At 43.5% G+C, this 19,834-nt stretch overlaps 2 protein-coding genes across 2 annotated transcripts in view; one reads left to right on the forward strand and one right to left on the reverse strand.

The window, feature by feature from the left end:
• Nucleotides 1–760: 760 nt before the first annotated feature.
• Nucleotides 761–8,496, forward strand: cmc1 (C-X9-C motif containing 1). The gene is made up of 4 exons (XM_088997681.1): nt 761–940; nt 1,278–1,370; nt 8,050–8,140; nt 8,296–8,496. The coding sequence occupies exons 1-4, from the start codon at nt 904–906 to the stop codon at nt 8,414–8,416; spliced, it is 342 nt and encodes a 113-aa protein (XP_088853807.1). The 5' UTR covers nt 761–903; the 3' UTR covers nt 8,417–8,496.
• Nucleotides 8,497–16,321: 7,825 nt separating this feature from the next.
• Nucleotides 16,322–19,834, reverse strand: part of azi2 (5-azacytidine induced 2) — a 53,821-nt gene continuing 50,308 nt past the window's right edge. The window contains exon 11 of the transcript XR_016115162.1: nt 16,322–19,831. The gene's annotated coding sequence lies outside the window, so the exon portion shown is untranslated. The remainder of the gene's footprint in view (nt 19,832–19,834) is intronic.

The raw sequence follows: 19,834 nt of genomic DNA on the forward strand, positions 1-19,834 counted from the left end.
AAGCCTGGATAAATACAGAGGGTTGTGTTAGGAAGGGCATCCGACGTAAAAGCGTGGCCAAAACAAACATGCGTATCATACCTCTGAAGATGGAGGTTACTGATTCGCTGTGCCGACCCCTTGAAGGGAAAAGCCGAAAGGAAAAGAAGAAGAAGTTTGAGGTGAAAGTTGAGAGTATTATACTATAAAATGGCTGTTGTAACTCCTATACCTGTATATTGTCTGTGTTGGATAGACATTGGACATGGCGTGAATGTGAGAGTGAATGATTGTCTCGGTGTGCCCTGTGATTGGCTGGCAACAAATTCACGGTGTCTCATGCTGAGTGCCTAAAGTTGGCTGGGATAGGCTGCAGCACCCATCATGTCCCACATGAGGATAAAACGGTCAGAAAGATGAATGAACAAATGAATGAACAAATGAATGAATGCACGAATGAATGAACGAATGAATGAATGAATATTAGTAGGTGGGTTGGTGGATTATATATTAGTTGATGGATTGGTTTCCTTACCTCAAAGTAGTTTTTTCAGAAATATGATTTTAAATCTAAATCACTGTTGTGCAAATTGGTTAATTATGTTCTATTTTGAAGGGGGCTGACGCTGTACGCTGGACGCAGATTTCCGTAACGCACAGTCGTAATCGTGACGGTGCCTGTCTTGTTTTGCGCTTTCCGTGCTGAAGCTAGTGCAGTCACAGTGTGATTTTGTTGGAAACCACTCGCGTTCCGGATCGGTGCTCCGGTTGGCACGCCCGTTCTTGCGTGAGATGGCTCCGAAATCTGCACGTATCACGTGATTCCTCCGTACGTCAGCGGAAGTCCACCGGGGAAGACGTGATGTCCGGAGAAATACATGAAGGGCAGGCAGATACAGTTGGTAAATTATAGTTTCAAGAGTTATGAGCGGCTCTACTACACCAGATGCAATACAAGCAGGTATTCAATTATTTTGCCATTTTTATACTTGTTATTATTCGCCCGACATTTTTATCTAGACGTGGCTTGGTAAAGTGTCCCTTTAGGTTTACATTTGCGTTTCCGCAATGTAAGATCGTATGTAGCCACTTATATCCCGCAAAAGGTAGTCTGTGGAGCAAGCTAAGTTGTTATCCTAAATCATGATGACCCATAGTGTTGCCCAAATCCCCCCGTTTAACAGATCGGCGTATGAAACGACGTTAACAAGCGCATATTATGAAAACAATACCAACTCACACTAACTTGTCATTAGCAGCAGCAAACTATGTCATTAATCTTCTGTGACCTATTTCAGAGGAAATTCACCTAAGACATGTGGAGACGGACGTTCTCATTCCCAAAATGATGAGGGAGAAAGCCAAAGAACGATGTGCTGAACACGTAAAAGGTTTGTTGAACCTTGAACACGTTTCGAGTCGAATGCATTTGCAGCAAGTGCGAATACACTACCATAACATTCGGATAACTATTTGCTTCTATCGCAACTGCAACAATTCACCAGTTTGAACAAATGCTACACGACAATCTGCCCATCTGCGGAATGAAATAGTCCAGTAATGGCAGGTGGTATGGTTATGGTTAATGATAGTTTCCACTGTGCCCACCAAGGGCAGGACCAGAGGCCACCTTTTGGAGTGCAGCAAACCTTTGCTGCATTCCATGTTTAAGGGATAATGTATTTATGGCTTATGAAAAAATAGAACACATGAAACATTAAATTTAACTTGCTTTGTCCAATGTTGCCTCGAAACTGTGCGCATACGCAATTGCGCACTGCTTGCACATAGCACACAAAAACATCTATGCAGTGCACAAAATAAAATAAAACAGAAATGCATTACTTGTATATGTATATATATATATGTATGTGACGGGTGTCACAACAGTGACTATCTTCATCTCCACGATGCTGCCGTATTAATGAAGACGAGACGCGTGGATGTGTCTTTTTATTTCTTTTATTTCTGCAACACAGTATGGCAGAAGGGATGGGTGAAGTCGCATGGGTTTCGTCTTGTGATTAACCTGAATCTCCTCGAGATTGTTCTCAAATGCAAAACATTGTAGATAACAAAACAGAATTAACAACGTGTGATCGTATAGTGGTTATTTACGCTGGAGAGACTCGTCCTCGCCCACTTGCGACCACTGGCAAGATCATTGCTGGACCCGCTACAGTTTGCCTACCAGCCCAGCATTGGTGTGGAGGATGCCATCATCTACCTCCTCCACTCGGCGTTGCTACACCTGGAGAATGCTGGGAGCACGGTGAGGATTCCGTTCTTCGATTTCTCCAGTGCCTTCAACACCATCCAGTCAAATCTACTGGGGGCAAGCTGCGGCATGCCGGAGTCGACCACCACCTCACATTCTGGATTACCGATTACCTCACAAACAGGCCACAGTATGTGAGGGTAAAGAACTGTGATTCGGACAGGCTTCTCTGCAGCACCGGAGCGCCGCAGGGGACAGTCCTGGCTCCATTCCTGTTCACCCTCTACACCTCGGACTTCAACTACAACACCCCAACCTGCCACCTTCAGAAGTTCTCTGACGACTCAGCTATTGTCGGCCTCATTACAGAGGGAGACGATTGGGAGTACAGGGGACTGACAAAGGACTTTGTGGACTGGTGCCAGCAGAATCACCTCCAGATCAACACCGGGAAAACCAAGGAGCTGGGACTGGATTTCTGCAGGAAACAATCTTCACCGGCACCGTTGAACATGCAGGGTTCGGTCATTGAGAGGGTGACCTCTTACAAATACCTGGGTGTTACTCTGAACAACAAAGTGGACTGGACTACAAACACGGATGCCCTAATCAAAAAGGGACAGAGTCGCCTCTTCCTACTCAGGAAACTGAGGTCTTTTGGAGTTCAGGGGTCACTCCTTAAGACTTTCTATGACTCTGTGGTGGCTTCAGCCATCCACTATGGAATTGTCTGCTGGTCAGGCAGCATCACCACCCGGGACAGAAAAAGACTGGAACACCTTGTCAAGAGGGCCAGTTCTGTCCTGGGCTGCTCGCTGGACTCTCTGGAGGAGCTGGGCAACAGACGGATGCTAGCTAAACTAAAATCTATGATGGACAGCCCCTCCCACCCCCTCCTGCCCACCGACAGCACTGGGTAGCTCCTTTAGCCAGAGATTATTACACCCGCGCTGCAAGAAGAAGAGGTACCGCCGCTCGTTCCTACCGACTGCTGTCCGGCTTTGCAATTCTCAGCGATCACATGTGAGAAAAATAAGAAAAAAAATGGACACTTGTAAATATGGGTTGATGCAATATATCAAAATGCATTTCTTATTCTTGCACTATGTACAGTTTTTTATGGAACAGTTTTGCACATTTACATTTGCACAGTATACAGTTGACATTCTTATTTTGTTATTCTTAGAATATCTTGTTTTCTATCCTTTCACCCCCACCCCATCCCTCTTCAATTGCTGCTGTGGACTGCAAATTTCCCCATTGTGGGACGAATAAAGGTTTTCTGATTCTGATAACAGTGATCTAGAATGTTTTCTTCTCTGGTGAAACAGTCAATATGCTGCTCATATTTGGGAAGTTCACGGTTTAGACGCTTTTGATTAAAATCGCCCAAAATCATCAGGGGTGTCTGGATATTTTAATTCGAGTTTGTTTACATTGTCCGGTAGCGTTTGTATTGTATATCTAATAAAGCACATACCTGTTCTTTTATACACAATCCACGTCCACACATCCCCCCGAATGTTCTCTACCCCTTCCTCCTCATGGTGGTCTCTAATACGTCCGCACATAGGGCGCACCGCACATTTTGAAAAAAATCTGAGACGTTTATACGCGCCTTATGGTCGTGAAAATACAGTATAGTACGTATGCTTGTCTGTGACTGTAAAGTGTCTTTGAGAGCTTTGAAAGGCGCTTAAAATGTAATGTATTATTATTATTAAGATGGAAAAATAATAATACATTTTATTTTCAAGCGCTTTTCAAAGCTCTCAAGGACACTTTACAGTCACAGACAAGCACAGAAAGAAAAACATACAATATTAAATAAAATACAATTAATAGAAACAAGAGATAAAGCTACACACAAAATGCAATTTTAAATAGGTGGTATTTCAGATGGGATTTGAAGGTGGGAAGAGAATCAGTTACGAATGTTGGGAGGAAGTGACTTCCAGAGTTTTGGGGCAGAGCAGCTGAAAGCTCCATCGTGCTGAGACGGGGAGGGGGCACACAGGTGGAGGGAGGAAGAGGATCTGAGGGAATATAAATTTGAAGAAGGTCAGACAGGTATGGGGGCAAGGTTATGGATAGCTCTAAATGTATAAAGAAGAATTTTAAAGTTGATTCTATATTTGACCGGGAGCCAGGGGAGCTTCTGGAGGACGGGGGTGATTTGGTTAAAGGATGAGGTTCTGGTGATGATCCGGGCTGAAGAATTGTGGACTAGTTGACGTTTGTGAGAAGTTTCTGAGGGACACCAAGGAGAAGTGAATTGCGATAGTCAATCCGGGAGGTGACAAGACTATGAACAAGGATAGCCGTGGTGTGAGGGCTGAGAGACGGGCGAAGAGGAGGGGTCCCAGGACAGAGCCTTCGGGCACACCAGAAGATACAGGAGAGGATTGTGAAGTGAAGGAGTAAATTTGGCTGAACTGAGAGCGGCCAGAGAGGTATGAGTGGAATCAGTGTAGGGGCGTGTTGGTGATCCTATGGAGGAAAGTCTGTCAAGGAGGATGGGGTGAGAAGTAGTGTCAAAAGCTGCGGTGAGGTCAAGAAGGACGAGGATGGAGAGTAAATCGGCAACTGCCAAAAGAAGATTGTTTGTGACTTTTAAAAGAGCCGATTCTGTACTGTGGTGCGGGCGGAAAACAGATTAGAATGGTTTGTAGAGATTGTTTAGGGAGAGGTGAGAGTGTAGCTGGGAGGAAACATTTTTTTCAAGGATTTTGGAAATACAAGGAAGGTGAGAAATGGGACGAAGGTTATTGAAGTCATTTGGGATCAGATGCAGGCTTTTTAAGAAGAGGTGTGACAGCTCCAGTTTTTAGGGGGACAGGGACGATTCTTGTGGTAGCGGGGAGTGAATAATGGCTGAAATGAATAGAGAGGGAGGTTTTCGTCGTGGAGAGTGTGATGCCATCGCACTCTCCACCACCAAAATACCCCGTACTATCAACCTTTCTATCACACTGTGATGGAAATGTTACATGTAACGAGGTAATGGTCTGTTGTTGGGAGTTCAATAGCTGTGCAGTTGGAGGGAGCTAATCCAGAGCAGAAAATCAGGTCTACGTTTACAAATTGGTTGAAGCCAAGGCTATCGAGGGAACAGTTGAAGTCAATTGTTAGCGGAATGGTTGTATTGTCCATGTTTATGTTAAAAGTCTCCCAGAATAATTATATTCGGTGAGAGAGAGGAGAGGTGGTTGAGAATCGTAGAAAATATGCTTAAAAAGTCGCAGTTTGGTTTTAAGGGGCGGTAAATAGTGGTGAGAATCGCGGAGTCCGGAAATTTGGCAGGCAATGCATTCAAATGAACACGTTTCGGGGAGAGAGACTGGGAGGACTTTTCATTTGTCACGATAAAAAATAGCTAGGCCACCTCCACGACTAAAATGGCGAGGTTTGGGTATATAAACAAATCCCGCAGGAGTATAGTCATTTAGCTGCGAAAAATTACCAGGAGTTTGCCAAGTTTCATTTAAGCAAAGAAAGTCAAGTTTACCGTCTTTGAGAATCTCCTGGATTAAATTATCCATCCCGGATAAACGAGCGGATGTTTAGTAGGCCAAAGTTGACGGCGGGGCAGTCCATCGTGCTGTTGCAGTTGCGAGGATTAGCCGACCTCGTAAGGCCGGCTGACATGCGGTGGTAAGAAAATTTAGTTCTGGCCCACCTACTTCACCCAACAACTGGCCGATATTTGGTTTGCCAAAGTCAAGTCACTGGCTCTCTTGAGACTCCTGGGCAATGTTCGACCCACATGCATTATGCCAGTGCCAACACAATGCCACCTATGCCATCTTTAGGCCGAATGTGGGCCAGGTGCCTTTGCTGACTGGCTGGTTGTACTGATGCTCCCCCCAGAAATCCACAAATCACTGCTCATTATTACAATGATGTGAGAAAGACACAAGCAGGAACACCATATGCAAGCACAAAATTGGGAAAAATATTTTAATTCCCAATTATGAGAAATTTAATCTGTACTTCAGTCATCCAAAGCGTGCATACATTGTAGACGTTACTAGTTGTAGTGAGTTTATCCTGTCTACTTGATATCTAATTTAAAACAGATTATTTTCTGTTTTTTAGGTGTTCAATTACCTGACATGTTTGGGCGTATACTGACACTCTGACGGAGGCGGAAGTAGACGCCGAAACACGTCAGGTCATTGAACACCTAAAAAACACTGTCTGTAAGCAAAGAATCAGTTTTAAATTAAAATGTAGAAGTTACTATTTACTAAAGTTATTTCAAGGGACTGAACTTGCGATGGGAAGCGTCTGCTTTACCAGTCCTGCTTGTATGTGATCAGAATATAGTTCTCATGACCATTTATGAAAAAAAGTCATAACTGATAACAGGCCTGTCGATTTCATGTCACTATCGTTTCCAGTAGCGTGTCGTTTTGGTGGGATCATTTTTACGGTTCAGAAAAAAAAACATTCCCACAGCAAACAGGGTTGGTACAAGACAAGAAACACACATTCATTTTCATTTCATTTTCTACTCGCAGATTGATTTATCTATAGCTTATTAAGTGTTCGATTCAACAAGAGAGTCCCGCGGTGCCCTTAGTCATCCCAAAATACAATCTGTTTCTTTCTGCTTTGTAACTGCCCAACGCTGCACGTGCATCTTTTCACAAATAACTGAGATGAGGTGTTTCTTGAAAAACAGGCGACCTTTGTTTATTTGATTGCTTGTTAAGCTGCTGAGGAGAGATGCAACCCTCTATTTGTACGTTGGGATGCAGGAGAGGCACTGGTTGATTAGATTAGTTTTATTATTCTGCTTCTTGAAATTGGTTTGGTTTCAAAGATGCATTGTGATAAAAGCGCCTCTGCAATAACAGACTCAGTTCACCGATGAAAGATAATTATAATATTGGTTCTTTAGAGGATATAGGGATTACTCTTTCCAACGTGATGAAAATGTTTGATAACAATCTGTTTTATCTCTTTTGTGGGATGCTGTCTGGGAGATCAAATCATAATCACACTATCTTTCCACTCCCATATAAATAACTTAACCCGATCTAAGTACTTCCACCTACGCAATATCAATTGTCTTCGCCCGTCTCTCAGCCCTCACACCACTGCTATCCTTGTTCATAGTCTTGTCACCTCCCGGATTGACTATTGCAATTCATTTCTCCTTGGTGTCGCTCAGAAACTTCTCCACAAACTTCAACTACTCCAGAATTTTTGCAACCTTCAGACGTCATGTACAGTACATTTTACAACATAGTGTTTTTTTTTGGAACATTAAAATCACATTTGATACATGACAAGGAAGACTTAATCTTCCAAATGTACATAAAATCTTAGGAGGCGTGATGACTGTGTCTGTGTAGACTCAGTGAGGATGCCGCAGGTTGGATTGGCTTCGATTTGCCTTTATCAGTCTCGCAGTGGCAACATTTATATTTCACAGCGGCAAAGTTACTTCTTCTCAAACATTGTTTTAGGGCACAACACTTAGAACTACCGTACTCTAAAATCAATGCGTGTTGTGAATTGCACGGCTTCACTACTGTTACAATACAAATCAAAGATGGGCGCCTGAAACAATGTAGGGTTGAGATTCTATGCTGTACTATATGCCTATTTTATGTAAATAGAGGATTTTGTAACTCCAATCCTTTTTCTAATCCGTTTATCTCCCGCGAGGGTTGCAAGCGTGCTGGAACCCCCCATTCTCCAACCTCCATAAATTAGCCTGGTTAGAATGAGGTCCATCTCAGTCCTTACTATACTCATGATTCAAAAGGGATTCGGCTTGTTTCGTGTGTCTGAGTCAAGCCCTGTTCAGCTCTAATTCTCTGGACTTTTCTTCTGTTCAGCTTTCAACCTCTGTTGCAAAGATTCAGGCTTCTTCATGGTGTTCAAGTGTCAAGAGGAGAACGCTTCCCTGAAAGACTGCTTGACACAACAGTGAGTGCTTTTTGCAGTGTCTTGTCACATCGTGCGGAAATGTTTCCACATGCTTGTCTTCGTGTTTTAGCGGAAAGGTCATTTCACCAACATTGGAGTGATGACTTTGTCATGAATACTTGATTAATTACTTTTGCCTTTTTGTCCCTCACCAGCTACAAGGACCCTGATTTTTTCCAGATGTGTAAGCGGGAATATATCCAGGAAAAAATGGAGTTTGAGAGGACGGGTATCCCTGCAAAGAACAGGAAACAAAAGCTCCCGACAACCATGTAATCCAGTGGATGTTTTGAGAAAAAAATACTCAAAGGACTGAGATATAAATGTCTTGGAATTAAATATCTCAAAGTATGAGAGCTATTTGAACCTTGATACTTTCTTTTTCTTTAGGAAATCATTAGTTTTCATTTTTTTACTCTTCCTTTCATTCACTGAGTATGCATTGAATTCTATCTTGTTTTAGTTATGTGAGTAAAAATGTCACGGATGTTTATAGGTTATTCTTAATTCATTTACAATCACACACACAATTTCAACAAATATACCGTCAGATATCCCGTCAAAAAAAGTAGTAAATTGAGTCATATGCCATATTTTCCGGGGTATAAGGCACACCATATTATCAGGCGCTACAGTAGAGGCTGGTGTTATGCACTACTTCTACAAGGGGAAATTGAGTCTGTGATTGCTGACAGTATTTGTGAGACCCCAATAATAATAATAATAATAATAATAATAATAATAATAATATGCATATTGATTTATATTAGAATCAGAAAGCCTTTAATAGTCCCACACCGCAGACATTTGAAATTTATTTAAATAACAGCTGAAGCTGAAACAAAGCGCTTAACATGGACAGGTATCATGTACAGGAAATGAAGCACTCAGCAAATTAGTAGAAACCAAGATCAAGTCAGAATCATGCTGAGTCGAATGCCAAAGAGTACAAGTGACTTTTGAGACGCGTTTTAAAGATGGCGAGGGGGCTTGCCAAATGTTCAGTGGCAGGTCATTCCAGAGAGTGGGACCAGCAACGGAAAAGGCTTGATCCCCTTTGAACCTCCGATTAGTTTTTGGCCACATCTAATAACATCTTGTCAGTAGACCTGAGGCGGTAGATGAGCTCAAAGAGGTAAGCAGGAGCGAGGCCATTGACACACATCCGCATGTTGAATTTAGAAGGCAGGTGTCCTTTTTATTTCTGTTGGTAACAAAAACATTCTGAAAAAAAGATACTTGCTTCAGGTTGAGCCCTACTTGTATTCACGAATGAAACCCAAACTTGAATAATCCACCTGGAGCCACCCAAAAATTCTGTCTGCCTCTGTGGCCCATGATCATTGGATCACGTACTCATTGTGCTATGCGAAGGTGTGTTGCTGCCTGATGCAAACATGCACTTGCCGACAGACTTCAAATTTGTCAAAGGGGGAAGAATTGCTGATGGAGAATTGAGGACTATTGCTACCTGCTTTGTTTGGATCCCCCTGAGTTGCTGTCTCACTGAAAAATGGACATTATATACTGTCTATATATTTGCCCAACTGACAGTTAAAATATATCTGGTTGATGTAATTTTTTATTGTTTATTTTTTTTTGCTTCTGTTGGATAGTCTGCGCAGGTATGTTTGGATCGCAGGCTAGTGGAGCTGAGGTTGAGGACAGAAGAGTGTTGGCGCTGACCGCGATGCGTATTTTGAATTGAGAGTTGCCGTTTGGAATTGAAACACATTTACGTAGTAGGTCAGGAGAATCAGAATCATCTTTATTGGCAAATATGTCAGAATCAGAATCAGAATACCTTTATTCGTCCCGCAATGGGGAAATTTGCAGTCCACAGCAGCAATTGAAGAGGGATGGGGTTGGGGTGGGAGTGAAAGGATAGAAAACAAGATATTCTAAGCATAACAAAATAAAAATGTCAACTGTATACTGTGCAAATGTAGATGTGCAAAAACCGTTCTATAAACAAGACTGTACATAGTGCAGAATCAAGAGATGCATTTAGATATATTGCAACAACCCATATTTACAAGTGTCCAGTTTTTTTTTTTTTTTTTTTTTTTTTTTTTCACATGTGATCATTGGGAATTGTGAAGCCTGACAGCAGTCGGTAGGAACGAGCGGCCACAGTCAAAGCGCAGAGGGCCACAGTAAATCTGAGTGAAACAGACACGGCAGGGTGAACTGTCGGCTCCATCTAGGAGGTCCGGCCTCGCACAGAATTTGGGGCTTGGGATACTCCCTTTTTCACCGAAGTTATTTACGGCATGAACATCCTGCACAGGCACCAGGTTACAGACTTATTGGTTCATGGAGGGGACAACCAATTAGGGTGTCTATGTTTTATTGGATTGGATTGGATTGGATTGGATTGGATATGCCTTTATTAGTCTCACAGCTATTATTGCTTGCAGCTTTACGAGACACATAAGGCAAAACAGGAAATCAGGCAATGGAGGAAAACAGCGAAACAGACCTGCGTGCGGCTGGGTGACGGGGAACTTCGGAGAATACACCGGCACTGACCGAACGGTATGGGTGGCTTTTATAGCCAGAATGCACAATTAAGGAAATGAGGAACAGGTGAGTGAGTCCGGAGATAGGGAGGGGAGGGGCCCGCTCCAGGCACTGAGGAGGATGAGACACCAACACGAGAAGCCGCAACGGTCCATCGATGAAAAGGTTTCTCCAGCCGTCTACTTCTTTGAAGGTGTCGGACGTTTCGCTTCTTATCCAAGATGCTTCTTCAGCGAACTAAAGTCTGACTGGTCGTATCGGCCCTATTTATATGTCCCTAATGTCCGGACATGGCTGCGCCGTACACAGCTATGATAGGTCCCTACTCTCAGGTTGGGGGGAGCAGAGGACCATTCCCTGTGGCCCCACTGATTGTTCCTACATTCCTAAAGACTGGCCTATTTTCCCCACTCCCACCGGTATCACTTCATCAGCATTACGAATGTTGCCTAACCTGTTTTGCTTAAGCAGGCTACTGTATGAACGATCCAAATTGAACCTCACCCCACCAGACCGGTTTAATGAAGGATTTAGTTGTTTTATGAGAATCGATTCTTTTACCCCCCCCCCCCCCTTTCAAACCATCAGAATCAGAATCAGAATCATCTTTATTGCCAAGTATGTAGAACACACAAGGAATTTGTTTCCGGTAGAACACGCTGCACTAGTATCGTCGTCAAAAAAAAAAACTGCTAAGTGGCACTATACAGTTCCATTTGGGCTACGTTTTAGTTATGTGAGTAAAAATGTCACGGATGTTTATAGGTTATTCTTAATTCATTTACAATCACACACACAATTTCAACAAATATACCGTCAGATATCCCGTCAAAAAAAGTAGTAAATTGAGTCATATGCCATATTTTCCGGGGTATAAGGCACACCATATTATCAGGCGCTACAGTAGAGGCTGGTGTTATGCACTACTTCTTCTACAAGGGGAAATTGAGTCTGTGATTGCTGACAGTATTTGTGAGACCCCAATAATAATAATAATAATAATAATAATAATAATAATAATAATATGCATATTGATTTATATTAGAATCAGAAAGCCTTTAATAGTCCCACACCGCAGACATTTGAAATTTATTTAAATAACAGCTGAAGCTGAAACAAAGCGCTTAACATGGACAGGTATCATGTACAGGAAATGAAGCACTCAGCAAATTAGTAGAAACCAAGATCAAGTCAGAATCATGCTGAGTCGAATGCCAAAGAGTACAAGTGACTTTTGAGACGCGTTTTAAAGATGGCGAGGGGGCTTGCCAAATGTTCAGTGGCAGGTCATTCCAGAGAGTGGGACCAGCAACGGAAAAGGCTTGATCCCCTTTGAACCTCCGATTAGTTTTTGGCCACATCTAATAACATCTTGTCAGTAGACCTGAGGCGGTAGATGAGCTCAAAGAGGTAAGCAGGAGCGAGGCCATTGACACACATCCGCATGTTGAATTTAGAAGGCAGGTGTCCTTTTTATTTCTGTTGGTAACAAAAACATTCTGAAAAAAAGATACTTGCTTCAGGTTGAGCCCTACTTGTATTCACGAATGAAACCCAAACTTGAATAATCCACCTGGAGCCACCCAAAAATTCTGTCTGCCTCTGTGGCCCATGATCATTGGATCACGTACTCATTGTGCTATGCGAAGGTGTGTTGCTGCCTGATGCAAACATGCACTTGCCGACAGACTTCAAATTTGTCAAAGGGGGAAGAATTGCTGATGGAGAATTGAGGACTATTGCTACCTGCTTTGTTTGGATCCCCCTGAGTTGCTGTCTCACTGAAAAATGGACATTATATACTGTCTATATATTTGCCCAACTGACAGTTAAAATATATCTGGTTGATGTAATTTTTTATTGTTTATTTTTTTTGCTTCTGTTGGATAGTCTGCGCAGGTATGTTTGGATCGCAGGCTAGTGGAGCTGAGGTTGAGGACAGAAGAGTGTTGGCGCTGACCGCGATGCGTATTTTGAATTGAGAGTTGCCGTTTGGAATTGAAACACATTTACGTAGTAGGTCAGGAGAATCAGAATCATCTTTATTGGCAAATATGTCAGAATCAGAATCAGAATACCTTTATTCGTCCCGCAATGGGGAAATTTGCAGTCCACAGCAGCAATTGAAGAGGGATGGGGTTGGGGTGGGAGTGAAAGGATAGAAAACAAGATATTCTAAGCATAACAAAATAAAAATGTCAACTGTATACTGTGCAAATGTAGATGTGCAAAAACCGTTCTATAAACAAGACTGTACATAGTGCAGAATCAAGAGATGCATTTAGATATATTGCAACAACCCATATTTACAAGTGTCCAGTTTTTTTTTTTTTTTTTTTTTTTTTTTTTTCACATGTGATCATTGGGAATTGTGAAGCCTGACAGCAGTCGGTAGGAACGAGCGGCCACAGTCAAAGCGCAGAGGGCCACAGTAAATCTGAGTGAAACAGACACGGCAGGGTGAACTGTCGGCTCCATCTAGGAGGTCCGGCCTCGCACAGAATTTGGGGCTTGGGATACTCCCTTTTTCACCGAAGTTATTTACGGCATGAACATCCTGCACAGGCGCCAGGTTACAGACTTATTGGTTCATGGAGGGGACAACCAATTAGGGTGTCTGTTTTATTGGATTGGATTGGATTGGATATGCCTTTATTAGTCTCACAGCTATTATTGCTTGCAGCTTTACGAGACACATAAGGCAAAACAGGAAATCAGGCAATGGAGGAAAACAGCGAAACAGACCTGCGTGCGGCTGGGTGACGGGGAACTTCGGAGAATACACCGGCACTGACCGAACGGTATGGGTGGCTTTTATAGCCAGAATGCACAATTAAGGAAATGAGGAACAGGTGAGTGAGTCCGGAGATAGGGAGGGGAGGGGCCCGCTCCAGGCACTGAGGAGGATGAGACACCAACACGAGAAGCCGCAACGGTCCATCGATGAAAAGGTTTCTCCAGCCGTCTACTTCTTTGAAGGTGTCGGACGTTTCGCTTCTTATCCAAGATGCTTCTTCAGCGAACTAAAGTCTGACTGGTCGTATCGGCCCTATTTATATGTCCCTAATGTCCGGACATGGCTGCGCCGTACACAGCTATGATAGGTCCCTACTCTCAGGTTGGGGGGAGCAGAGGACCATTCCCTGTGGCCCCACTGATTGTTCCTACATTCCTAAAGACTGGCCTATTTTCCCCACTCCCACCGGTATCACTTCATCAGCATTACGAATGTTGCCTAACCTGTTTTGCTTAAGCAGGCTACTGTATGAACGATCCAAATTGAACCTCACCCCACCAGACCGGTTTAATGAAGGATTTAGTTGTTTTATGAGAATCGATTCTTTTACCCCCCCCCCCCCCCTTTCAAACCATCAGAATCAGAATCAGAATCATCTTTATTGCCAAGTATGTAGACCACACAAGGAATTTGTTTCCGGTAGAACACGCTGCACTAGTATCGTCGTCAAAAAAAAAACTGCTAAGTGGCACTATACAGTTCCATTTGGGCTAATAATAATAATAATACATTTTATTTCAAGCGCCTTTCAAAACACCCAAGGACACTTTACAATAAAAACAATAGAACACAGCACATAACAATAAAACCATAAGTAAAATGATAAATAATAAAATAGCAGAGAGAATTATACATTGAAAGCAATTTTAAACAAATGGGTTTTGAGATGAGCCTTGAAAATAGGGAGGGAGTCAATATTACGGATGTTGTTCAAAGAGTTCATGGTTTGGGGGAAGAAGCTGTTTAAATGTCTGCTGGATTTGGTGCGCATGGATCGGTAGCGCCTGCCTGAGGGGAGTAGCTGGAAAAGGTGATGGGCAGGGTGCGGAGGGTCCAGTAGGATTTTCCGCGCCCTAGTTTGGATTCTTGCAGTGTGCAAGTCCTCGACAGTGGGTAGGGCGGTGCCTATTTAGGGATATATAAATAGGGCCGATACTGACGAAGCCTCTTGGATAGGAGGCGAAACGTCCGAAACCTTCACATTTGTACAGATGACGGCTGAAGAAACCTTCTCATCGATGGACCACTCCTGTACGACTGAGAGCTTACACAGACGTAAGATGTCCTTCATGGATCTTTTTGAGCATTTCACTTCTCAAAGTCTTTGGAATGACAATCTTACTGCCTTTGTATATGATGTCATCCACTACAGATAACTCCATCCTGTCGTTCCAATATTCTGCTGCGTCTGGTGAACAATTTTGTTTCACTTTGGGCCATCCATTTTTGATGATTTGTTTCAATAGTTTCAGTGTCTCATCTTTGTTTGTTTCCATCCGTATAATCTCCATCTTTGCATCTGCAACTGGCAATGCACTTGTGATCATATGTACATAAGCTTCGACTTCTTCATCCAGTTTAGCCTGCGAGTGCTCTTTCGGGTCAACAGCTCTGGATAGCGTGTCAGCTGTATACATCAGTTTTCCAGGGGTGTATGCAACCTTCAGTGAGCAATGTTGCAGCCTGATCATCATTCGCTGTATATGGAGTGGACAGTCATTTAGTGGCTTTTCTCCCACAAATGTCAATTCTGTTGCACCTAGCTGACATTTCTCTTTATTCAGCTTCAGGTTTGCCTTTCTTGTTGCTTCTAGCACAGCTTTCAGTCTCTCGTCATGTTGAGCTCTGGTGGCACCCCAAATGATGATGTCATCCATCGAGGTATCAACTCCTTCCAAGTGCTCATATATCATGTTGATTGTTTTGTGATGAACTTCAGGAGCTGAAGCAATTCCAAAATGTAGTCTTAGGAATATGTATCTTCCAAACGCAGTGTTGAAAGTACATAGTTTGGAACTTGGCTCATCCAGCTTCATCTGCCAAAATCCTGAAGAAGCATCTAGCTTGCTGAAATACCTTGCCTTTGAAAACTGTGCCATAATCTCTTCACGGGTAGGTAGCTTGAAGTGTTCTCTCTTGATGGCTCTGTTTAGATCTCTGGGATCCAGGCATATTCTGAGTTTTCCGTTCTTTTTCTCTACGACAACGAGGGAACTCACCCAGTCAGTCGGCTCATCAATTTTCTTTATCACATGCCTGCTCTCCATGTTGTTCAATTCTGATTTTAGCTGCTTTTGAAGAGCAAACGGGACTTTCCTGCATGGATGTATCACTGGTGGCACACTCTTGTCCACTCTGATTGCGTGTTCTCCTGGTAGGCAGCCTAACCCTTGAAACAACTCTTTGTACTGCTCCATCAGTTGATCATATGCTGTCTCTTTTTGTCTGTCCACGACAAAAACTCTCTTCACTAGATGTAGTCTCTCACATGCCGACAATCCTAGTAGACCCTGCACATCCCTTGGAACTATGATGAAAGATAGCTTATGTAATTGGCCTTTGTGTCACATTCACAATGCATTTTCCTTTCATTGGTATGACTGCACCCGCATAAGCTGTTACTTTCATGTTTGCTTTATGTATTTTTGGTCTTGGTCTGATCTTCATGAAATCTCTGCGATAATTTTACCTAGTTCCTCATCAATTGTATTCTGTTTTACTGGGTTGATAGCTTTTTGCATCAAGTGTACAGATGGCTTATGCGGGTTATTTGTGGAGCCTGATTGATGGGATATTTTAACTTTACAGTCTACACTCTGCCTTTGAACTATCAATAAAGTTGAAACGAGTGCAAATTTGGATTGAATTGGATTTTCCTTTATTAGTCTCACAGTGGAGAAATTTACATTTCACAGCAGCAAAGTGATGAAAGGAATGAGAGTAGAAAAACAAAATACATGAGCTGCTGGAAAGGCAGCCACTCTCGCGGTGCCGTCTTGAAGTCAAAAGAACAAAAAACAACTAAACAAATAATATGACAACACAAAGACAATATGACAAGACAAAGACACAGCGAGTCCTTCATTCTTCGGGACTTGCTGTACCCTCTTTGTGATGATGACATGAAGCAGTTCTAGATGAAAGAGGAGAGGATCAAACCGTCTTTCCACCAGTGGATCAGGGACATCATGGTGAAACGTGCACGTCGACTACAAGCTAAATGTTAAAAGCAAACACGCAGCTATAGCATCCATTGACGAAAAGAGATTGTCATCTCCTGTCCCACATAAATCTGCTTCAATTCCAAGCCGCAACAGTTCCACATACGCATCGGCGCCTTTCTTCTTATCGCGGGCTCCTCAAGACATGCATCCATCCAGCCGCATACTGTCCAACAGCACCGACCTTTCCGCTGAACAAAGCGGGGCTGTGAAGATGCTAAAAAAGCACAATGGTCCCAGAGCTGTCCAGTGATGGTAGTCGAATGGCACCGACATTCCTCCCATTCAAAAACAGTACTGGCATATTCATGCTGCCGAAAAGGTGCAACCGCTCAGCACAGTCTCCTCCTTGATGAATGTCGTGGTCAAAAATGCTGAAAAACAATCCGTATCCATTCCACATGATGCGCAACAACACAAAGTGACAAAAGAAAACACAAAACAAGACAAAAACAACCCTAAAAAAAGCAAGGCTCATGAGAGCACTTGCTGACGGCTGCCTACTCGGGCGCCATCTTGGACTTCTCTTTCTAAATTTCACTGTGTTTTCTATCCATTTTCTCACTGTCTGTCGTCTGCCTATCGTCAAGGTTTGCGAGGTGGTGATAGTGGTTGTTGATCCCAAAAAAGCAGGCAGGAGGGAACAGCAGGTTGTATTTGACAAATTGTATTAAAATAAAGTCAGCAGGAACAAAATCTAAAACATCAGTCATCCGAACAGAAAAGTACAAAGTATCAAAGAAAACCATGAGTAAAATTATGCCGAGGTGAAGCAAACCTGACAGGGTGAAGCAAAGACATACACAGTACAATGACCCTACACCCAATGGTCGTGCCGGGAGTCCTTTTAACTGCCACTGATGAAGACGACCAACATCTGTGCAACTGGCAGGGCCGACAGCACTACCCGTTGGTCGCCAACCAGAACGTGACAGTCTGCCACTGATCGGAACGGATGACACCTGTGCAATTTCAAAATTGTACAGATGACGGCTGAACAAACCTTCTCATCGATGGACCACTCCTGTACGACTGAGAGCTTACACAGACGTTTGTATGCCAAGATTAAATTCTCGGGAATTTGATGTTCATAAGCTGAAAATTTCGTTAGCCAAGGCGTTTGTAAGCCGAGGTATCACTGTTCTAAGCACGGGGTAGAGAATTTCATTTCAGTTGGCCGGCCAGCTTTTGCTCGCGCTCGTCGCGTCAACGCGGCAAAATTGGCAATTGCAAAAGGGTAGTTTACTATAATGGTTGATCTGGGAATCGTGAGGCGTTCCCACAGCCCATGGGCCTCACCATTACACATGGTACCCAAAAGTGAGGATTCCGGTCGGTGATCGTTGTCGGCTTAACAATATAACCACACATGACCGTAACACCATTCCGCACATCCAAAATTCTTCCACACGTTTGGCCGCCCCACAATCTTTTCCAGAGTGGATTTAGTCCACTGTAATCACCAGGTACAGGAGGATGTGCCAAAAACTGCGCTGAGAACCCAATTCTGTCCTTTTGAAATCATTTGCATGCTTTTTGGACTGAAGGGGGAGGCACAGACCTTTCAAAGACTGATGGACTCTGTATTGCTTGGCCTTGATTTTGTGTTTGTCTATCTCAATGATAATCTAGTGGCCTTAATGGCCACTAGAGTGTTAGTGCTCGGTCATCCACTCCGCTTTCCCGGTGAATTTCTGCCTGAAGTTTCGGTTGCAACTTATTTTCTCTTTTTGCTACAAGAGTCCCTGACTCCAGCACCGGTTCACCACTTGTTCCTAATGTGTTTGTACTGTCTACGTGATAGAGATTAGAGAATAAGAAGTTATCATATTTAAAAGTTTCATGCTGTTGTATCCTTCGTCACCACTTCCGACTCAATACACAAGTGTGGCACGGGCAACCTGGGGTCAATCAGGTCAACGGACACAGCAATGTAAATGGCCAGCTTCGCAGGAGTCATTTACGACCTGGGGAAGTCTTTTATCAAAGGGGTAATTTAGGACTTCAAACTCCTTTTCACACGGAGAGGTCTTTAGCCAGGGTACAAACTTATCAGTTCATGGGAAACACAATGTTTTATTGCTTACATCTGTTGTTGCTCAGAATGCCCAGAGGCGTGGTATGCTAATCAACAAAACTATGTTTTACTAATGTATCACTTTAGTTTGCATGTATTCTTAATAAATAGCTTGGCAGAGGGGCGCAGAATTCAGACGTATGTCATTGATGACTTCGTTTCCTGCCGGCAGTAGGGACAATCTCTCTGGTTCCGAGTCTCTGTCAACTGTGTCTGACTGTCATATCTCTGACACTAAGTCAGCCCGGTTTGTCTTTGTGCGCCACGATGCTCGCCGCTCTCCCATCCAGCCACCGTATAATTGCTTGTTTAGAGTGCTTGAACACGGCGAAGGGAGTGCATTTCGTTAGATAGGCTCAAAACAGCTCATTCGGTTGCAGGAGCACCTTTTTCAGGCCCAGGTCCCACGCCGCGGATGCCCTCCAAAACTTCTCGCCTTAGGTTTCTCGCCACTTGAGCATTCCAGGGTTGAGTGTCTGTCCCCCACTCATGTCTCACCTGGGTCGCCCGCCTGACTAAGTTCTCCTGCGCCACCCAAAGAAGGACTGCATATTTGTTTTGGCAGGCTGGTAAAGCCCCTTGTGAAGTTTTCATTTTGATTGTGCTACTGGGTGGTCAGCGGGTGGGCTGTGTGGCAGGCACACAGTCGTGTGTACTCCTTTGCGACTGCTACAGTCATCAAGCTCGTCTGCTAAACTTTAAATGGACTTGCAGTGGATTTAGGGTCACCTTCATATCAATCTACTTTTGCACCAAATGACTGTGAATAGGGCAGCCAGGTATGGGACCACGTTGACCTTACAGTGCAGCGGTACTGAGTTCAATTGTAGCTCCGGCCTTCCTGTGTGGTGTTTGCATGTTCGCACAGGGCCCGTGTGGGTTTTCTCCAGATCCTTCAGTTTACTTCCACATTCCAAAAACATGCACGGAAGACTTGGTTGAACACTCCAAATTGTCCCTAGGTGTGAGTGCGGATGGTTTTTTGTTTCTGTGTGCCCTGTGATTGGCTGGCAACCGGTTCACGGTGTCCTGCCCAAAGACAGCTTGGATAGACTTCAGAACCCCACGTGACCCTA

Source organism: Hippocampus bargibanti, linkage group LG06 (assembly GCF_051943395.1).
Source record: "Hippocampus bargibanti isolate YZ-2025 linkage group LG06, ASM5194339v1, whole genome shotgun sequence".
Classification (NCBI taxonomy): domain Eukaryota; kingdom Metazoa; phylum Chordata; class Actinopteri; order Syngnathiformes; family Syngnathidae; genus Hippocampus; species Hippocampus bargibanti.